The sequence below is a fragment of the Dipodomys merriami genome, unplaced genomic scaffold (genome assembly GCF_024711535.1).
Source record: "Dipodomys merriami isolate MVZ:Mamm:240054 unplaced genomic scaffold, mDipMer1.0.p SCAF_33, whole genome shotgun sequence".
NCBI classification, from domain to species: Eukaryota; Metazoa; Chordata; class Mammalia; order Rodentia; family Heteromyidae; genus Dipodomys; species Dipodomys merriami.
This window is the reverse complement of record NW_027204826.1, coordinates 6,620,311-6,635,114: the sequence shown is the minus strand read 5'-3', so window position 1 is coordinate 6,635,114 and position 14,804 is coordinate 6,620,311. Positions and strand designations below refer to the sequence as shown.

The 14,804-nt window shown below is 44.0% G+C and overlaps 1 protein-coding gene across 4 annotated transcripts in view; it reads left to right on the top strand.

Annotated features, from left to right (window-relative positions):
- The window catches only part of LOC138841971 (P protein-like), a 51,191-nt gene that overhangs the window by 14,488 nt on the left and 21,899 nt on the right, over nt 1-14,804 (top strand). For all 4 annotated transcript variants that reach the window (XM_070043045.1, XM_070043044.1, XM_070043047.1 and 1 more), the window contains 7 exons: nt 491-651; nt 2,415-2,497; nt 3,557-3,710; nt 5,983-6,054; nt 8,350-8,415; nt 12,000-12,056; nt 13,393-13,517. In XM_070043045.1, coding sequence (XP_069899146.1) covers nt 491-651; nt 2,415-2,497; nt 3,557-3,710; nt 5,983-6,054; nt 8,350-8,415; nt 12,000-12,056; nt 13,393-13,517 — 718 coding nt within the window. The remainder of the gene's footprint in view (nt 1-490; nt 652-2,414; nt 2,498-3,556; nt 3,711-5,982; nt 6,055-8,349; nt 8,416-11,999; nt 12,057-13,392; nt 13,518-14,804) is intronic.

The window sequence follows — 14,804 nt, the reverse complement described above, 5'->3', positions numbered from 1 at the left end:
TATTTAGGATTACAGGTGTGAGCCACCTGCACCTGGCCTAAATATTTTACTTGTTGTTGTTTATTTTTAAATGACTTCTCATCTTATAAATAAGGACTAGGTATACCTTAAGATCTGGGTGTGGACATGGTTTGGTTCACCTGTTTATTCGTACAGGCATCCTGCTTACTGTGTGGGCCTTGAACTTGAGCCCAGGAATGTAACTGCAAAAGAAAAAGAAAAAAAGAAGGGAAAGTATAGAAGACAGCAGGACAGCGGAGGGAGCAGCATTTAGACCCCAACCAGAGGTTGCTAAATATGATAACATCATTCAGGGCCAATGGTTTACGTAGAAGGGGCTGATGGGATTCAGAAGTGGTCCAGTGCCTTCGAGAGTTGGAAGAAATGCCTACATATGTCATTTCTTTGTACACCATCCGAGGAGGGTGGGGCGGTAGGGGGACAGGACACTTCCCTCCTTCCTTTGGGGTTCCCCTTGACGTGCCCCCAGCGCTGAATGTCAGCGGTCACAAGGACTCGGCCCTGCTCCAGGTGGACCTCGCAGGGGCGCTGGTGGCCGCGGGACCCAGTCGTTCTGGGAGAGATGAGCATGTGGTGGTGGCAGTGACCCAGATGGACACCCTGGGCTCCAGGCGGCACAGACCAGCGCAGGTTCCGTTAACCACTTAATTGAAAGGAGCTGTGACGTCTCACGGCATCTCAGTATGAATGGAGTTTCTTGTTGAGTGGAGTTGATAGGAAGGCAGAGGGCAATAATGACATCATCACTAGTCAAACCACTGGTGCTTGTCTGTCATTTGCCATTGAAATTCTCTACTGTCCCCTTCTTCTAAATCATTTATAAATTGCCTGCCATTTCAGTACTACTGGAGTTGTGAGATTTGCATTCCAAACTGTTTTGCTGGATTACTATTCAAGGAAACTTTATACTTGAAAGTAGTTGTTGTTTTGGGGTTTTGTTGGTGGTGGTGGTTGGTGGTCATGGGCCTTGAACTCAGGGTCTAGGTGCTGTTTTTGAGCTTTTTTTTTTTTTTGCTCAAGGCTAGTGCTCTACCACTTTGATCCACAGACCTACTTCTAATTTTCTTTTTTTTTTTCTTTTTTTTTTGGAGGGGGTGTCCGGTCATGGGGCCTGAACTCTGGGCCTGGGCACTGTCCCTCAGCTCTTCAGCTCAAGGCTAGCGCTCTACCACTTGAGCTACAGCGCCACTTCCGGCTTTTTTCTTTTTGCTTATGTAGTGCTGAGGAATCGAATCCAGGGCCTCGGGCATGCAAGGCAAGCACTGAGCCACTTTCCCAGCCCCCCTACTTCCAATTTTCTGATGGTTACTTGGAGATAAAGGTGTCACATACTTTCCTGACCAGTCTGGCTTCAAACCATGATCCTCAGATCTCAGCCTCCTGAGCAGTTAGGATTACAGGCGTGAGCCATTGGCACCCAGCTTGTTTTAGCTACTCTAAATAATCTTTAGATGATTTAAAGTGTACAGGAGGATGTATGTAGGTTATATGCAAATATTGCATCATTTTTATTAAGGGAACCATACACCCTGGGCTTTGATATCCTAGAAGATCCTGGAAATAGTCCAATAGTCCAATATATATGTGTATGCATATGTATATAGACACACTATATATATAACATATATGTACTGCAAATAGTGTATATACATATATATACACAAACACTGTATATATAGGATGTGTATGTGTGTATGCATGAATTCAGGGCCTGGGTGCTGTCCCTGAGCTTTTTGGGGGGAGGGGTCCGGTCATGGGGCCTGAACTCTCAGCCTGGGTGCTGTCCCTCAGCTCTTCAGCTCAAGGCTAGTGCTCTACATTTGAGCCACAGCACCACTTTCAGCTTTTTTCTTTTTGCTTATGTGGTGCTGAGGAATTGAACCCAGGGCCTCATGAATGCAAGGCAAGCGCTCTACCACTGAGCCACCTTCCCAGCTGCCCCTGAGCTTTTTTTGCTCAAGGCTAGTGCTCTACCACTTGAGCCACAGTTCCACTTCTAGCTTTTTAGTGGTTAATTAGAGGCTCTGACAGGCTCTGAGTAGCTAGGATCAGATCATGCATATGAGCCAGTCTATAGCTGTGCTTTTCTTTTTAAAAAAAATTTTTAGAGCATTTTAATCATTCCAAAAGAACTTCATGTTCTGAGCATTGTATTGTTCTTTTATGTATTATTATTTTATAATGCTCTCTGAATTGTAGAATTTCCCAACACCACCTGGACAACCTCCTGAATTCAGGGATTTAGGATCTTATGTGAAAATTCCTCGTTGTTCTTTTCTTCCTATTTTTCTTATTCTCAACAAATATCTAAACCTCGTAGCTCCAGATCCCAGATGGCATTTCAAGTGAAAAGTCTTACTATGATTTTTTTTTTAACATTTTGGCTTTTACAGGTCACTCACAATTGGACAGTATTTTTAAATCCAAGAAGAAGTGAACACTTGGTGGTGAGCAGGACCTTTGAGATACTGAGCCGGTGGGTTCTTGGATGAAGACAGTCCTGGGCCAGCGTGTCTAAGACATATTCACTGTTGTGCTCTGTTTTCTGTTAGTGGAACAGAACAACTGAGATGAGGGTGATTCAAAAGTTGGCTTAATCCGGGCACCAGTGGTTCACGCCTGTAAATCCTAGCCACTCAGGAGGCTGAGATCTGAGGATCACAGTTTGAAGCCAGCCCAGGCAGGAATGTCCAGGAGACTCCCATCTCCAATCAACCACAAAAACACCGGAAGTGGTGCTGTGGCTCAAGTGTTAGAGTGGTAGCCTTGAGCACACAAGCTCCGGGACAGAGTGGTATTTATTTTCCTTACAGTTCTAGAGATTAAAACTCCAAGATCAGCCACTCAATCAGGCCAGTTTCCCCTAGGCCTCTCCTGGTTTACAGATGGCCGTTTTCTTACTGTATCATCCCCTGAGACAGGATCCTAATCTCTCATAAGGACACCAGCTCTAATGGATTAGGGCTTGCTCTAAGAACTTTTCTTTTTTAGCCTTTACAAGCTCTATAATATAAAGCCAGTAAGAAGGCCTGCCTCTTACCACAGGCACCTTCTGAGATGATGAGGGTTAGGACATTAGCATATGAATTTGAGGGGGCAAGTAGAGAGACACAAAGCAATGAGAGTTATTGACAACTTTGTAAAGTATAACTTGCTTATTCTTGTTTGTGGTGTGTAGATAACTGGTATTGATATTTGTTCTTGGTGAGCAGTCAGGTATGTTGGGGAAGGGGGTGTGAGGGGAGCGAATGGCTAAGTCCCAGGTGCAGTCTGTGGCTCTTCCCACAGTGAGGTGGGTGGAGCCTGTGGAGCTGAATAGCCCTCGTTCATTGGCCTAGAAAAACTGTGTCCTGCAGCCTAGCCACTCACCAGTGATCAGATCAAGTGTCAGGCCAAATCACTCTACAATCCATGTGGACTGTGGCTCCAGCCAAGGTTGACTTGAGCTAGAAAGGTCGCTGAGGGAAGGGTTATGGATTGCTGACTAGGGATTTGTTTCTCTGGCCTGGACCCAAGGTCTTTGTTCATTCTGCAGGGAGGCTGTCTCCATCAGCATCCGGGCCTCCCTCCAGCAGCCTCGGCTTGTTCCTCTCTTGCTGGCTCATCAGTTCCACTGGGCAAGTGCAGAAATACAAGTGACCATTGCAGCCATCATTCTCATGGGAGTCTACGTGCTGATCATATTTGAGGTAATGACCATGTCCGCTCTCCGTGATCTATCGGCTCTCACACATGGTATTTTATTTATTTTAAAAATTATATGATCAAGATTGGGCACTAGTGGCACACATGCCTGTAATCCTAACTACCCAGGAGGCCAAGATCTGAGAATCGTGGTTCAAAACCCACCCAGGCAGGAAAATCCATGAGACTCTTATCTCCCAATAACCAGCAAAAAAGCCACAAATGAATCTGTGGCTCAAGTGGTAGGGTGATATGATAGTAACATTGATCCCAAAAGCTCAGGGACAGCACCCAGGTTCTGAGTTCAACCCCCAGAAGCAGCAAATACCCACAAAAATCATTAGTAAGTAGTTGTACCAAGAGGTTATGATTCCATAAGTCAGGTTCTGAGTACAATGCATCTTGATCAGTTCACCCCTTCCATTGTGCCATGCAGGTGATAGATATTTTCTTAGGGTAGTCGTGGCTTAATCCTAATTTAATTGAATCAGAATACTGTCACTCTTGGAATTGGCACATCTTTCATTCTAGGTAGAAAACAGGACTGTATCCGAATAGTTGTTGAATCTTGGACATGGCATAGGGCAAGATGTGGTCTGAAAGGACCAGCAAAGGCACAGTGAGAGGCAGGCAACCGTGGGGTCATGCTTATAATCCTAGCTGAAATTAAGACTGGGCTGAGATCTGAGGATCCAGGTTCAAAAGACAGCCCAGGCAGACAAATCCAAGAGACCCTTATCTCCAATTAACCAGGAAGTGGAGCTGTGGTTCAAGTGGTAGAGCACCAGCCTAGATCAAAAAAGCTAATAAACAGCATACAGGCCCTAGTATTCAAGGCTTAGTATTAAAGCTTTAGTATTCAAATCTAGTGTTCAAGCCCTAGTATAATTCAAGCCCTAGTATTCGCATGCATGTGCCCGCGTGTGCACACGTGTGCACGCACGCACACACACACACACATGACATATGCACACCAAAGCACAGTAAGAAAATGGAATATGTACAGGGTTTCTATTCTCCATAGCTCAAGCCAAGTATGATCTTGAGCAGACAAGGTATGAACTTGTCTGAGATTCAGAGTCTTCATGTATGGGAGGGCATGTTAGCATCCCTCCTTCCTGCATCACAGGATACGCACGTGAAGGTCAGGTGTGTGGAGGAATCTCTCCTCATTATCCATTTGCGAATGGCCATCTCGCCAAAAGGTCTGAAGTGCTATCATCTCGATGTTCCTAGAAAATCCTAGGTGTGGCTCTGCAAATTAAATGAAAGGGCAAACCCTTCCTGGCTTGGGTGGTTCTATTGCTGATTTAGCTTGTTAAACCAGACCTTACAGGTCAGCAAGAACATTGGTTCCCTGTGTGGAGCTGGCAAGGAGAGAGAAAAATGGGGATCTGAGGAGGTACTTCCAGGTGAGCTTAGTAGATACAAGAAACACCTTGGAAGTGTCAAGTCGATGAGCGGCAAGAGGCAAGGTCAGGAAGGTTCTAGAACTGAGCCCATGGATGTCTGGTAGTAGGGAATCTTGGTGAGGAATGTAAGTTGAGTCCTCCATGGCTGAACAAGATCTACTTGTGGGGTCTTGTTATTCTATCTGTATGTCTCTTTTATTCTAGAACAGCCTTTTTCCCTTTGCTTTTTATAAATCGTGTGTGTGTGTGTGTGTGTGTGTGTGTGTGTGTGTGTGTGTGTGTGTGTGTGTGTTGGTCCTGAGGCTTGAACACAGGACCTGGGCACTGTCCATAAGGTTTTATGCTCAAGGTGAATGCTCTACCACTTGAGCCATGGCTCCACTTCTGATTTTTTGGTGGTTAATCAGAAATAAGAGTCTCATAGACTTTCTTTCCAGGCCTGCCTTTGAATTTTGGTCCTCAGATCTCAGCCTCCTGAGTAGTTAGGATTATAGGTATAAGCTACTGATACCCAGTTATCATTTATCTTTTTTTTTTCTTTGCTGATCCTGGGGCTTGAACCCAGGGCCTGAGCTCTGTCCCTGAACTTTTTTGTTCAAGGTTAGTGCTTTACCACATGACTGTACTTCTAGCCTTTTTGGTAGTTAACTTGGAAATAAGAATCTTATGGACATTCTTGACTAGGCTGGTTTGGGGCAGGACCTTCAGATCTCAGCCTTTTCAGTAGCTAGGATTACAGGTGTGAGCCGCCAGCACCTGGATTTTATTTATCACTTGAATGATGTGATATACAGTGAGAGATGGAAACCTTGTGTCAACCCAAGCTTTTGTAGACTGGAATAAAATAATTTCTGTTTCTTTCCAGATTGTTCACAGAACCCTGGCAGCCATGTTGGGGGCTCTCGCAGCATTAGCAGCTCTGGCTGTGGTTGGTGACGTAAGTCATAATGTTCCGAATTGCTGCTTACCACGTGTCAGCCTGTCCCACGGAGGAGCACTCTGGGGTATAGGCCTTATTTGCTCTGTTTAATTCTTTGGTATGCTACATCCACATTTTTGCCCAGGAACCATGCTAAAGGTATGAACTCACCAACTGTGGCATTGATGATTATCGTTTGAATTTTAGCCAACATAGTCTTCATGTTGGTTGAAGATTTCTTGTAGTCTTGCATTTGTCCCAAAGCTAAGCAGTGTAAGAGCAGGATCTGGTGTGGCGAACCTTTGGGAACCAGAGTGGCAGATTCGAGGCAGACACAGAGAGTCGCGAGACCCTGGGGCTGGGCCAGTGTCCTATAGATAGCAACCCTGCAGGGGTTGATGGTGTCCTATCAGGGCCAGAGAAATAAAGAGGCTGAGTGTCACTGGAGATGGAGGGTGATAGTTTGAGGGGCAATGCTGGAACTGTGCTAAGAGCACCCCCAAAGGCAGCCACCCACAGACTGGACTTGAAAACAACTGTACGGAACTCAATGGATTGTTTTAGAGTCCACAAATCAACCCAAGAACAAAGACTAGTTTAAAAAATTAAGGAAGAGAGTAATAGGAGGTAGATATAACACACCCACACACAAACGAAAATAGCATAATGAAAACCAGTAATAACTATTTTAAAAGAGGTTTGGAGGGAGGGAGTTAAGAAAGAGCAATACAGGGATGAGTTTGATTGAAGTACATTAATTGTATGCACGTATATAAGTATTACAAGCAAACCCATTGTACAATTATTACACTACTATAAATATATATATATAAATATATAATATAAAAATACATGCTATAATAAAGAGTTCTTTTATTAAGAATAAAATATGATCAAGATTCTTTGTACTCATAAACTGACATATTCAATTGAAACCCCATTGTGCAACTACTTAAGGATAACAAAATAAATAACTAATAGAAATAAATAAGTAATAAAAAGGATGTAGGAGGTGTGTTCATTCTTTATTATATATTAGTATATATAATTATATACCATAGTTAATATATTAGTATATATATATATATACATATATATATATTACATTAAAACTTAGGACTATCCTGAAAGTAATAGAAAGAACTTGAATTTAGTAGGGCATGAGTGTGGTTTGGTTTATGGTGGTCTGGTCAATAGCCTTAGAACTTGAATTTAGCTAAGTGCTAACAGTTTGTGCCTGTAATCCCAGCTACTCAGGAGCCTGAGATCTGAGGATTGTAGTTCAAAGCCAACCTGAGCAGAAAAGTCTGTGGGGGGGTCTTACCTCCAATTAACCACCCAAAAAGCTGCACTAGGGATAGCTCACGTACTAGAGCACCAGCCTTAAAAGAAAAGCCGAGTGAAAGTGTAAGACCCTGAGTTCAAGCCCCAGTACCATCTCTTCCCCCTTTTTTTATTTAAAAAAAAGGATTTAAATTTTTTGACTAGATTTTTTTTGAATTGTTGTTGACTAGATTTGGTATAAACAAATGCCCCTCCTATAGGTAAAATGTCCCACAATTTAAAAACTTGGACCTAGGGCTAGGAATGTGGCTCAGTGGTAGAGTGCTTGCCTTGCATGCATGAGGCCCTGGGTGCTGTGGCTCAAATGGTAGAGCGCTAGCCTTGAGCTGAAAGAGCTGAGGGACAGCGCCCAGGCCCAGAGTTCAAGCCCCACGACTGACAAAAAACAAAACAAAACAAAACACCAAAACTAAAACTACTGTTATTTTTTATAAGTGGTTAAGGTATAGGATGGCAACCATCTATTTCATTTGAAAAAATCACTCTGTGCCCTTTGGCTGGAACACACACTGGCAAGGCCCTGGGCTCCTTACCCGTTCCCAGCAGTCAGGCTCTACTAGTAGACCCTTCAGTTCCTCTCTACGCTGCCTTGAGAGTAGAGGGCAGGACACATGGCCGTCTGAGCTGGTGTCCTCTGACCTGGTCTCCCTCACTGCGGAGGACATAGGTAGCCTGTGCTGTGACGGTATCCTCATGGGCCAGTCCCGCAGTTCAAACAGCAGACATTCTTCCTACAGTTGCCCTGAACAGGATTCCAATTTTTTAAATGCTTATTTGAATGAGTCGATTTGACATGACAGATGCACTGGTTAGCAGGGATATAATCCCACTTCAAAGGCAAGTGGTTGGTATGAATCTGACTTGGGCCCAATGAGTGGGGGGTGAGGTCAAAGGCCACCCATTTTTAGAGCTTTATCCTTGAGAGGGTGATGCTCAGGATTAATTGGCAAATTTGTGCTTGGATTACAGAGACCCAGCCTGACCCACGTGGTGGAGTGGATTGATTTTGAGACTCTGGCCCTGCTGTTTGGCATGGTAATTACAGTCTTGCCTAGCAGGAGATGTCTTCAGGCCTTTTAAAACCTGCTCCTTCAGTTTGCTGCTAGGGCTGATCCTATCATTATATTAAAAAATGCTACATCTCTTGACAATTCGGACTTGATTGAGAAGTGTTAACGCAGGTTCAGCTAATTTCTCCTGAGAAGGGACAGAACAACTAACTGGTGGCTTTGGGTTGTTAGCTAGAGAACTCCATCTTAAGGCTTGTCAAACAAGGAAATAAAATGGCCATTCTAAAAAGTGAGTCTTTAAAAAATTAGTAACCTTATAATAAAATGGCATATCCCAAATAGATGAACCACACGAAGATTTCAGTGATCATATTAGAAAAGTGCTTTTATGTCTGTAGGTTGAAAAATGATATCTACACAGGAGGCTGAGATCTGAGGATTGAAGTTCGCAGCCAGACTAGGCACGAAAGCCCACGAGACTCTGATCCCCAATTAACTACCAAAAAAGTCAGAAGTAGAGCTGTGGCTCAAATGAAAGAGCACTAGCCTTGAGCAAAAAAGCTCAGGGGCAGTGTCTAGGCTCCTAGTTCAAGCCCCCCCCCTCACGTGCTGGTATGCACACACACACACACACACACACACACAGAGCAAAAAATAACTAAAAAAGATGCCTAAGTGACATTTTGAGTGTTTGATAATTTATCACATTGTCATGTGACATTCCATACTATGAAGAATGTCATTAAGCCAACTTGTAGAAAAGAAACTTAAAAATCACAAGTGGATTAGAGTAGGGAATAAGTCATGAATGGCTTCAAACAGAATAAGTGGAATTTGGACCACAGTGGGAATAGCTTACGCATTCTTGAGCAGACACCAAAACAGCCAAGTGGTCTGACCAAGGACTTGTGCCTCACTCTGTGTAAAGCAGTTTATCATCTCATCTCCCTTCAAATATCCCTCCTGAGCCAGATAGGAGAGAACCCTGCTATTCTAGGCTTCAGAGTTGCTCTGCTGCCCTCTGTGGGCAGGAAGGTGAAATGGTACTCTGACCTAGCCTTCCCAGAAGGAAGAACATTCATTGTGTTAGGGGCTGGGAAATATACAGGGCTTGGGGACTTGAATGGCAGAAGGGAGGCAGCTCAGACGTCTATAAGCTTTATGATGATGTTTCATTGCTGGACCTGCCACAGCAAAACACCACATGGTTTGAACAACACAAAGTTATTTCTCACAGGTCAGGAGGCTGGAGGTTAAAGATGAAGGTGTCAGCAGCGTTGTTTCTCCTTGGCTTGTGGATGATCTGTTCTCCATAGTGACCTCACAAGCTCTTCCTTCTGTGGCATTGGTGTTTTAATCCCCTCATCCTAGGAGGACACTGATCATATATTTTGCATTAAGTTCCACACTAATGACCTGATTGTAACTTCCCTTAATTAGCCCATCTGTAAGTATAGCCTATTTTGAGGTATTGAGGGTTAGGACTTGAACATGTGAATTTTGGAAAGGAGAGACACAATAAATATGGCCCAGTGTTTGTTTTCTTTCTCCATTGAACTTAGTTTAGTAAACACCTGTAGTTTCTATGAGTTTGGAACTACAAGAATGGCAGGGAATCTATACAATGAGGACTCTGTTTTATCTGCCCTATTTCCTGGCAGTGAACTATCTGCAGGGGCCACTTACTGTGATCTCTGAGTTCCAGTTCTCTTCCTAGGACAGTGGAAGGCCACATGGGCTTCCACATAACTGTCTATTCACTCATGGTCAGGTGAGTGAAACTTCACTGGTGCCACTTTCTATACCCAGCCCCATACTTGGGTAAGGGGGAGTATCAATGAGTATCAGTAGACTCTTATACTAAGTTGGAACTAATTAATACAAAGTCAAAACTGGTTTTGGAATGTTTCTGTTTTCTTCAGTTTCTTCGAAAGACAATATTGGGTTCATAATTTAGCAAGTTCATTGATTTATGTAATTTCATTGAATTCTCTCAAGCACCTTGTAAGATATAGACTATACAGAGGTGAGGTAAGGAAATTAAAGGGTGGAGGGCTTAATCAATTTTTTACTCAAGGCTGAACTATTCCTAAGGGGCAGAACTAGTACTTGAGTCCAAGCTTAACACATGGTAGTGGGGTGATTGAAGTTAAAGCTCTATACTCTGGCTTGACAGGATAGCTCATCTTTATGTTGAGCCTGGGAAGTTCATTGGGTTTGGCCACCTGGGTGGAAGGAAGAAGGGAGGAATGCTAGACATAGAAAAGACAAATGTTTTTAAATAAGCCAGGTGCTGATGGCTCACGCCTATAATCCTAGCTACTCAGGAGGCTGAGATCTGAGAATGGCAGTTTCAGCCAGCCCAGGCAAGAAAGTCTGTGAGATTTTATCTCCAACTATCCACCCAAAAAAGACAGAAGTGGAGCTATGGCTCAAGCAGTAGAATGCATTCAAGCCCTAGGACTGACTCTCCCCTCCCCACTCCCCCCCTCTTTCTCACACATACACACACACACACACACACACAAATAAATGATGTGGTTCACCTGCTGTGAAACAGAAAGCCTTCCAGAAAGTTCAGACTGGTTGAAATTTCTGACTAAATTCAGAATAAATCTGATATGACCTTTCATTAATACCTAGGATGTTTTTTTCTCACCAATTCATTTTCCTGAATTCCAGAAGTGAATATGTATCTCAGTTCCTACAAAACTCAGAGAGTAACCATCTGTGCATTATTCCCACTTGCATGTGATTGTTACATTGGCAACAAAAATATAGAACCAAAATCTGCTCTAATTATAGGATCTGAAAATGTCTGGCTATGTAGACCATTGGCTTATCCATTGGCTTGCTTCCTTCCCTGCTTTGAGCTTTGGGACTGAATAAATCATATAGGGCTGGGAAGATAGCTCAGTGGTAGAGTGCTTGCCTTGCATGCATGAGGCCCTAGGGTTGATTCCTCAGCACCACATAAGCAGAAAAATTCAGAAGTGGCGCTATAGCTCAAGTGGTACAGTCTAGCCTTGAGCTGAAGAGCTGAGGGACAGTGCCCAGGCCCAGAGTTTAGGCCCCTTGATCAACAACAACAAAAAAGTCATCTATTTCTCTGTTCCCCAACTTCCTATGAAACCTACTAATGGTAACACATCATCACAGTGTTGTCAAGATTAGATGGGTTGATAGTGACAGATCTTCAGATAAAAATGTACATGCCAAACCTCTCGAAGGGAGCTCCACTCAAGAAGTTGAGGAGGGGCTGGGAAGGTGGCTCAGTGGTAGAGCGCTTGCTTTGCATGCCTGAGGCCCTGGGTTGGATTCCTCAGCACCACATAAGCAAAAAGAAAAAAAGCCGGAAGTGGCACTGTGGCTCAAGTGGTAGAGCGCTAGCCTTGAGCTGAAGAGCTGAGGAACAGCACCCAGGCCCAGAGTTCAGGCCCCACGACCAGACCCCCAAAAAAAAGAAGTTGAGGAAGTGGACAAATGAAGACAAAAATAATCTGTCTGTAGAGCTGGTTAAGAGCTCAAATTCTTAGCTCACCAATGCTGACATTGTTTCATTACAGTATTCTGCTAAAAGAAGCTCCTGTTTCTTTTTTCTCCTTACAGATGATCTTAGTAGCCATATTTTCAGAAACTGGGTTTTTTGATTGTTGTGCTATTAAGGTAGGTGTGATATTGCAATTAATAGTTGTCAATCAATTCATCCATATGCGTAGTATTCTAATAGTGGTTTCTTTTCAGTAAATTAGCTATTATTTAAATCAGATGTTTTAAGAAGCCACACTTCATTTCAAAATTACTTCTGCCAGGCTTCTGTGAGATGTAGCTGTGTTGAACATTATTTTGAGCAAAACTTTCAGCTCCTTTATAAATAAAAGGAAGAGACCAAGGAAAAGAATACTCAAGCTGGGTATGTGTATGTATTATTTAAATTGACTGGTGAGAGCTACATATCAAAAATTATTTTAAGTCTGGTGCTGGTGGCTTATGCCTATAATCCTAGCTACTCAGGAGGCTGAAATCTGGGGATCATAGTTCAATGCCAGCCCAGCTAGGAAAGCTCAAGAGACTCTTATCTCCATTTAACCAGTAAAAAGCTGGAAGTGGAGCTGTGACTTAAGGGCTTAATTTTTTTTTTTTCTGGCCAGTCCTGGGGCTTGAACTCTGTGAGCTTCTTTTGCTCAAGGCTAGCGTTCTACTACTTGAGCTACAGGGCCATGTCTGGCTTTTTCTGAGTAGTGTATTAGAGATGAGAGTCCCATGGACTTTCCTGCCTGGGCTAACTTTGAACTGTGATCCTCTGATCTCAGCCTCCTGAGTAGCTAGGATGACAGGTGTGAGCCACAGGTGCCTGGCATAATTGGCATTTTTAACTGGAACTTGGGGCTCCACTGGCAGCTTCTGGCCTACAGGATTTAACCTGAACCTATCAGGCCTCAGTGGCAAGGGGAGAGCTTACTGTGCCCTGCTAATACAAGGGCCGGTGCTGAGCTTGATATTATTCATGGAACCGGAAACTTCTTTTGAAAAATAACAGAGCTCTTCACCCAGCTCTCCAGGTAGCTATTGCTTCCTTGATACCATGACACTAAAAGAATTCTTTAGGTTCTGAAAGATCAGCAGACACAAGGGACATAGAGACCTCACATGGTACAACCCAGACTATCAAATCGAAATTCTAGATGACTTAAAGGAACTGAGGGTTGGCACTTGGTAGCCAATTTACCATCACCAGGGCACTGTGGACACAGAGAGCATCTGAAATGAAAGAAGGCAGACCAAAGGCAGATTTAGGTTGTCCAGGCATTTTAGTGCCCAATATGAGCACTATCATCTCATCTTAGCAGATTTTTCAACTCTGCAGGGAACAGGCTTAGGTTTTAACCCACTGAAATGTTGATGCAGTCCCTCTTCGTTGGAGTCACTAATGAAGCGTAGCATCCATTCTCTGAACGTGCTAACCCTGACTTAATTCCTTCCCACGCATGTGCACCCCCAGGCATACCAGCTATCCCGAGGGAGAGTGTGGCCCATGATCATGATGCTGTGTCTCATGGCTGCCGTCCTTTCTGCCTTCCTAGACAATGTTACCACGATGCTCCTCTTCACTCCTGTGACCATAAGGTAGACGGGGCTTTCTACCAAGGGTGTGTGGCTGGGCTCAGGACTCGAGTGGGAGGGTCTTGCTGTCCTGAGTCTCCAGTAGCACCCTTACAAGAAGGTAGGAGACAGCCTCCTCCTGATGGTAGCATAGCTAAGGACAGCTGCAGCATCTGCAGTGTCGCAATAGCAACTCCTCATGGAGGATTGGATGGCAGGGGCCTTGCTTTTTCCAGGAAATAGCTGTTGTGGGGGGGAGGGGCGCAGGGATATAGGCAAGACCATCATCCAGATCCTCAGGTCTCAGGAGTTCTTGGCCATGTACTTTCCCACCTGAGTTATCAGCAGGCTATGCACATGCTGGGTAAGAGCTCCCGCACGGGGTTGAATGGGGCATGTACTGGGGGGGGGGTGGCGGTGAGGGAGGGTAATGGAGTATGGCAGTCTGACTTCTTGTCAGAAGGTCACAGAACTAACTGACTGGTCCACTCAGCCTGGTAAGGCTCCGTAGGATCACATTGAGAAATCTGGCTTGATTCAATTGCATCTCTTTTCATTCCATCCACTACAATCAGTTGACATTTATTTCTTTATCTATTTATCTCTCTATAAATAGTTATGCAGGTCATGGATATCTAATTATTTCTTTAAAACTTCTATCAGAATGAGAATGAAGTCAATTCAGGCTTTGGCTTCCTTAAGAGCCAGGTACTGGTGACTCATACCTGTAATCCTAGCTACTCAGGAAGTTGAGATCTAAGGATCTCGGCTCAAAGCCAGCCTGGGCAGGAAGCTCTTCTCTCTGGAGACTCTTCTCTCCAATTAACTACCAGAAAACCAGAAGTGGCACTGTGGCTCAAGTGGTAGAGTGCTAGCCTTGAGCTGAAGAGCTGAGGGACAGTGCCCAGGCCCAGAGTTCAAACCCCACAACCCACCAAATAAAAAAAGAGTAAAATAAATAAATAAATAAAGCTAGGTGCTGGTGGCTCACACCTATAATTAAAAAGAAAAAAAAAGAGCCAGGTGCTGGTGGTTCACGCCTGTAATCTGAGGATCGCTGTTCAAAGCCAGCCGGGCAGGAAAATCTGTGAGACTCTGATCTCCAATAAAGCACCAGAAAACCGGAAGTGGCACTGTGGCTCAAGTGGTAGAATGCTAGCCTTGAGCTGAAGAGCTGAGGGACAGTGCCCAGGCCCAGAGTTTAAGCCCCATGGCCGACAAAGATAGGAAGAAAGAAAGAAAGAAAGAAAAGGAAAAGAGAAAAAGAACTAAGGTGGGCAGGCTTAGGGTTAGTACTGGTTTTCTGTACTG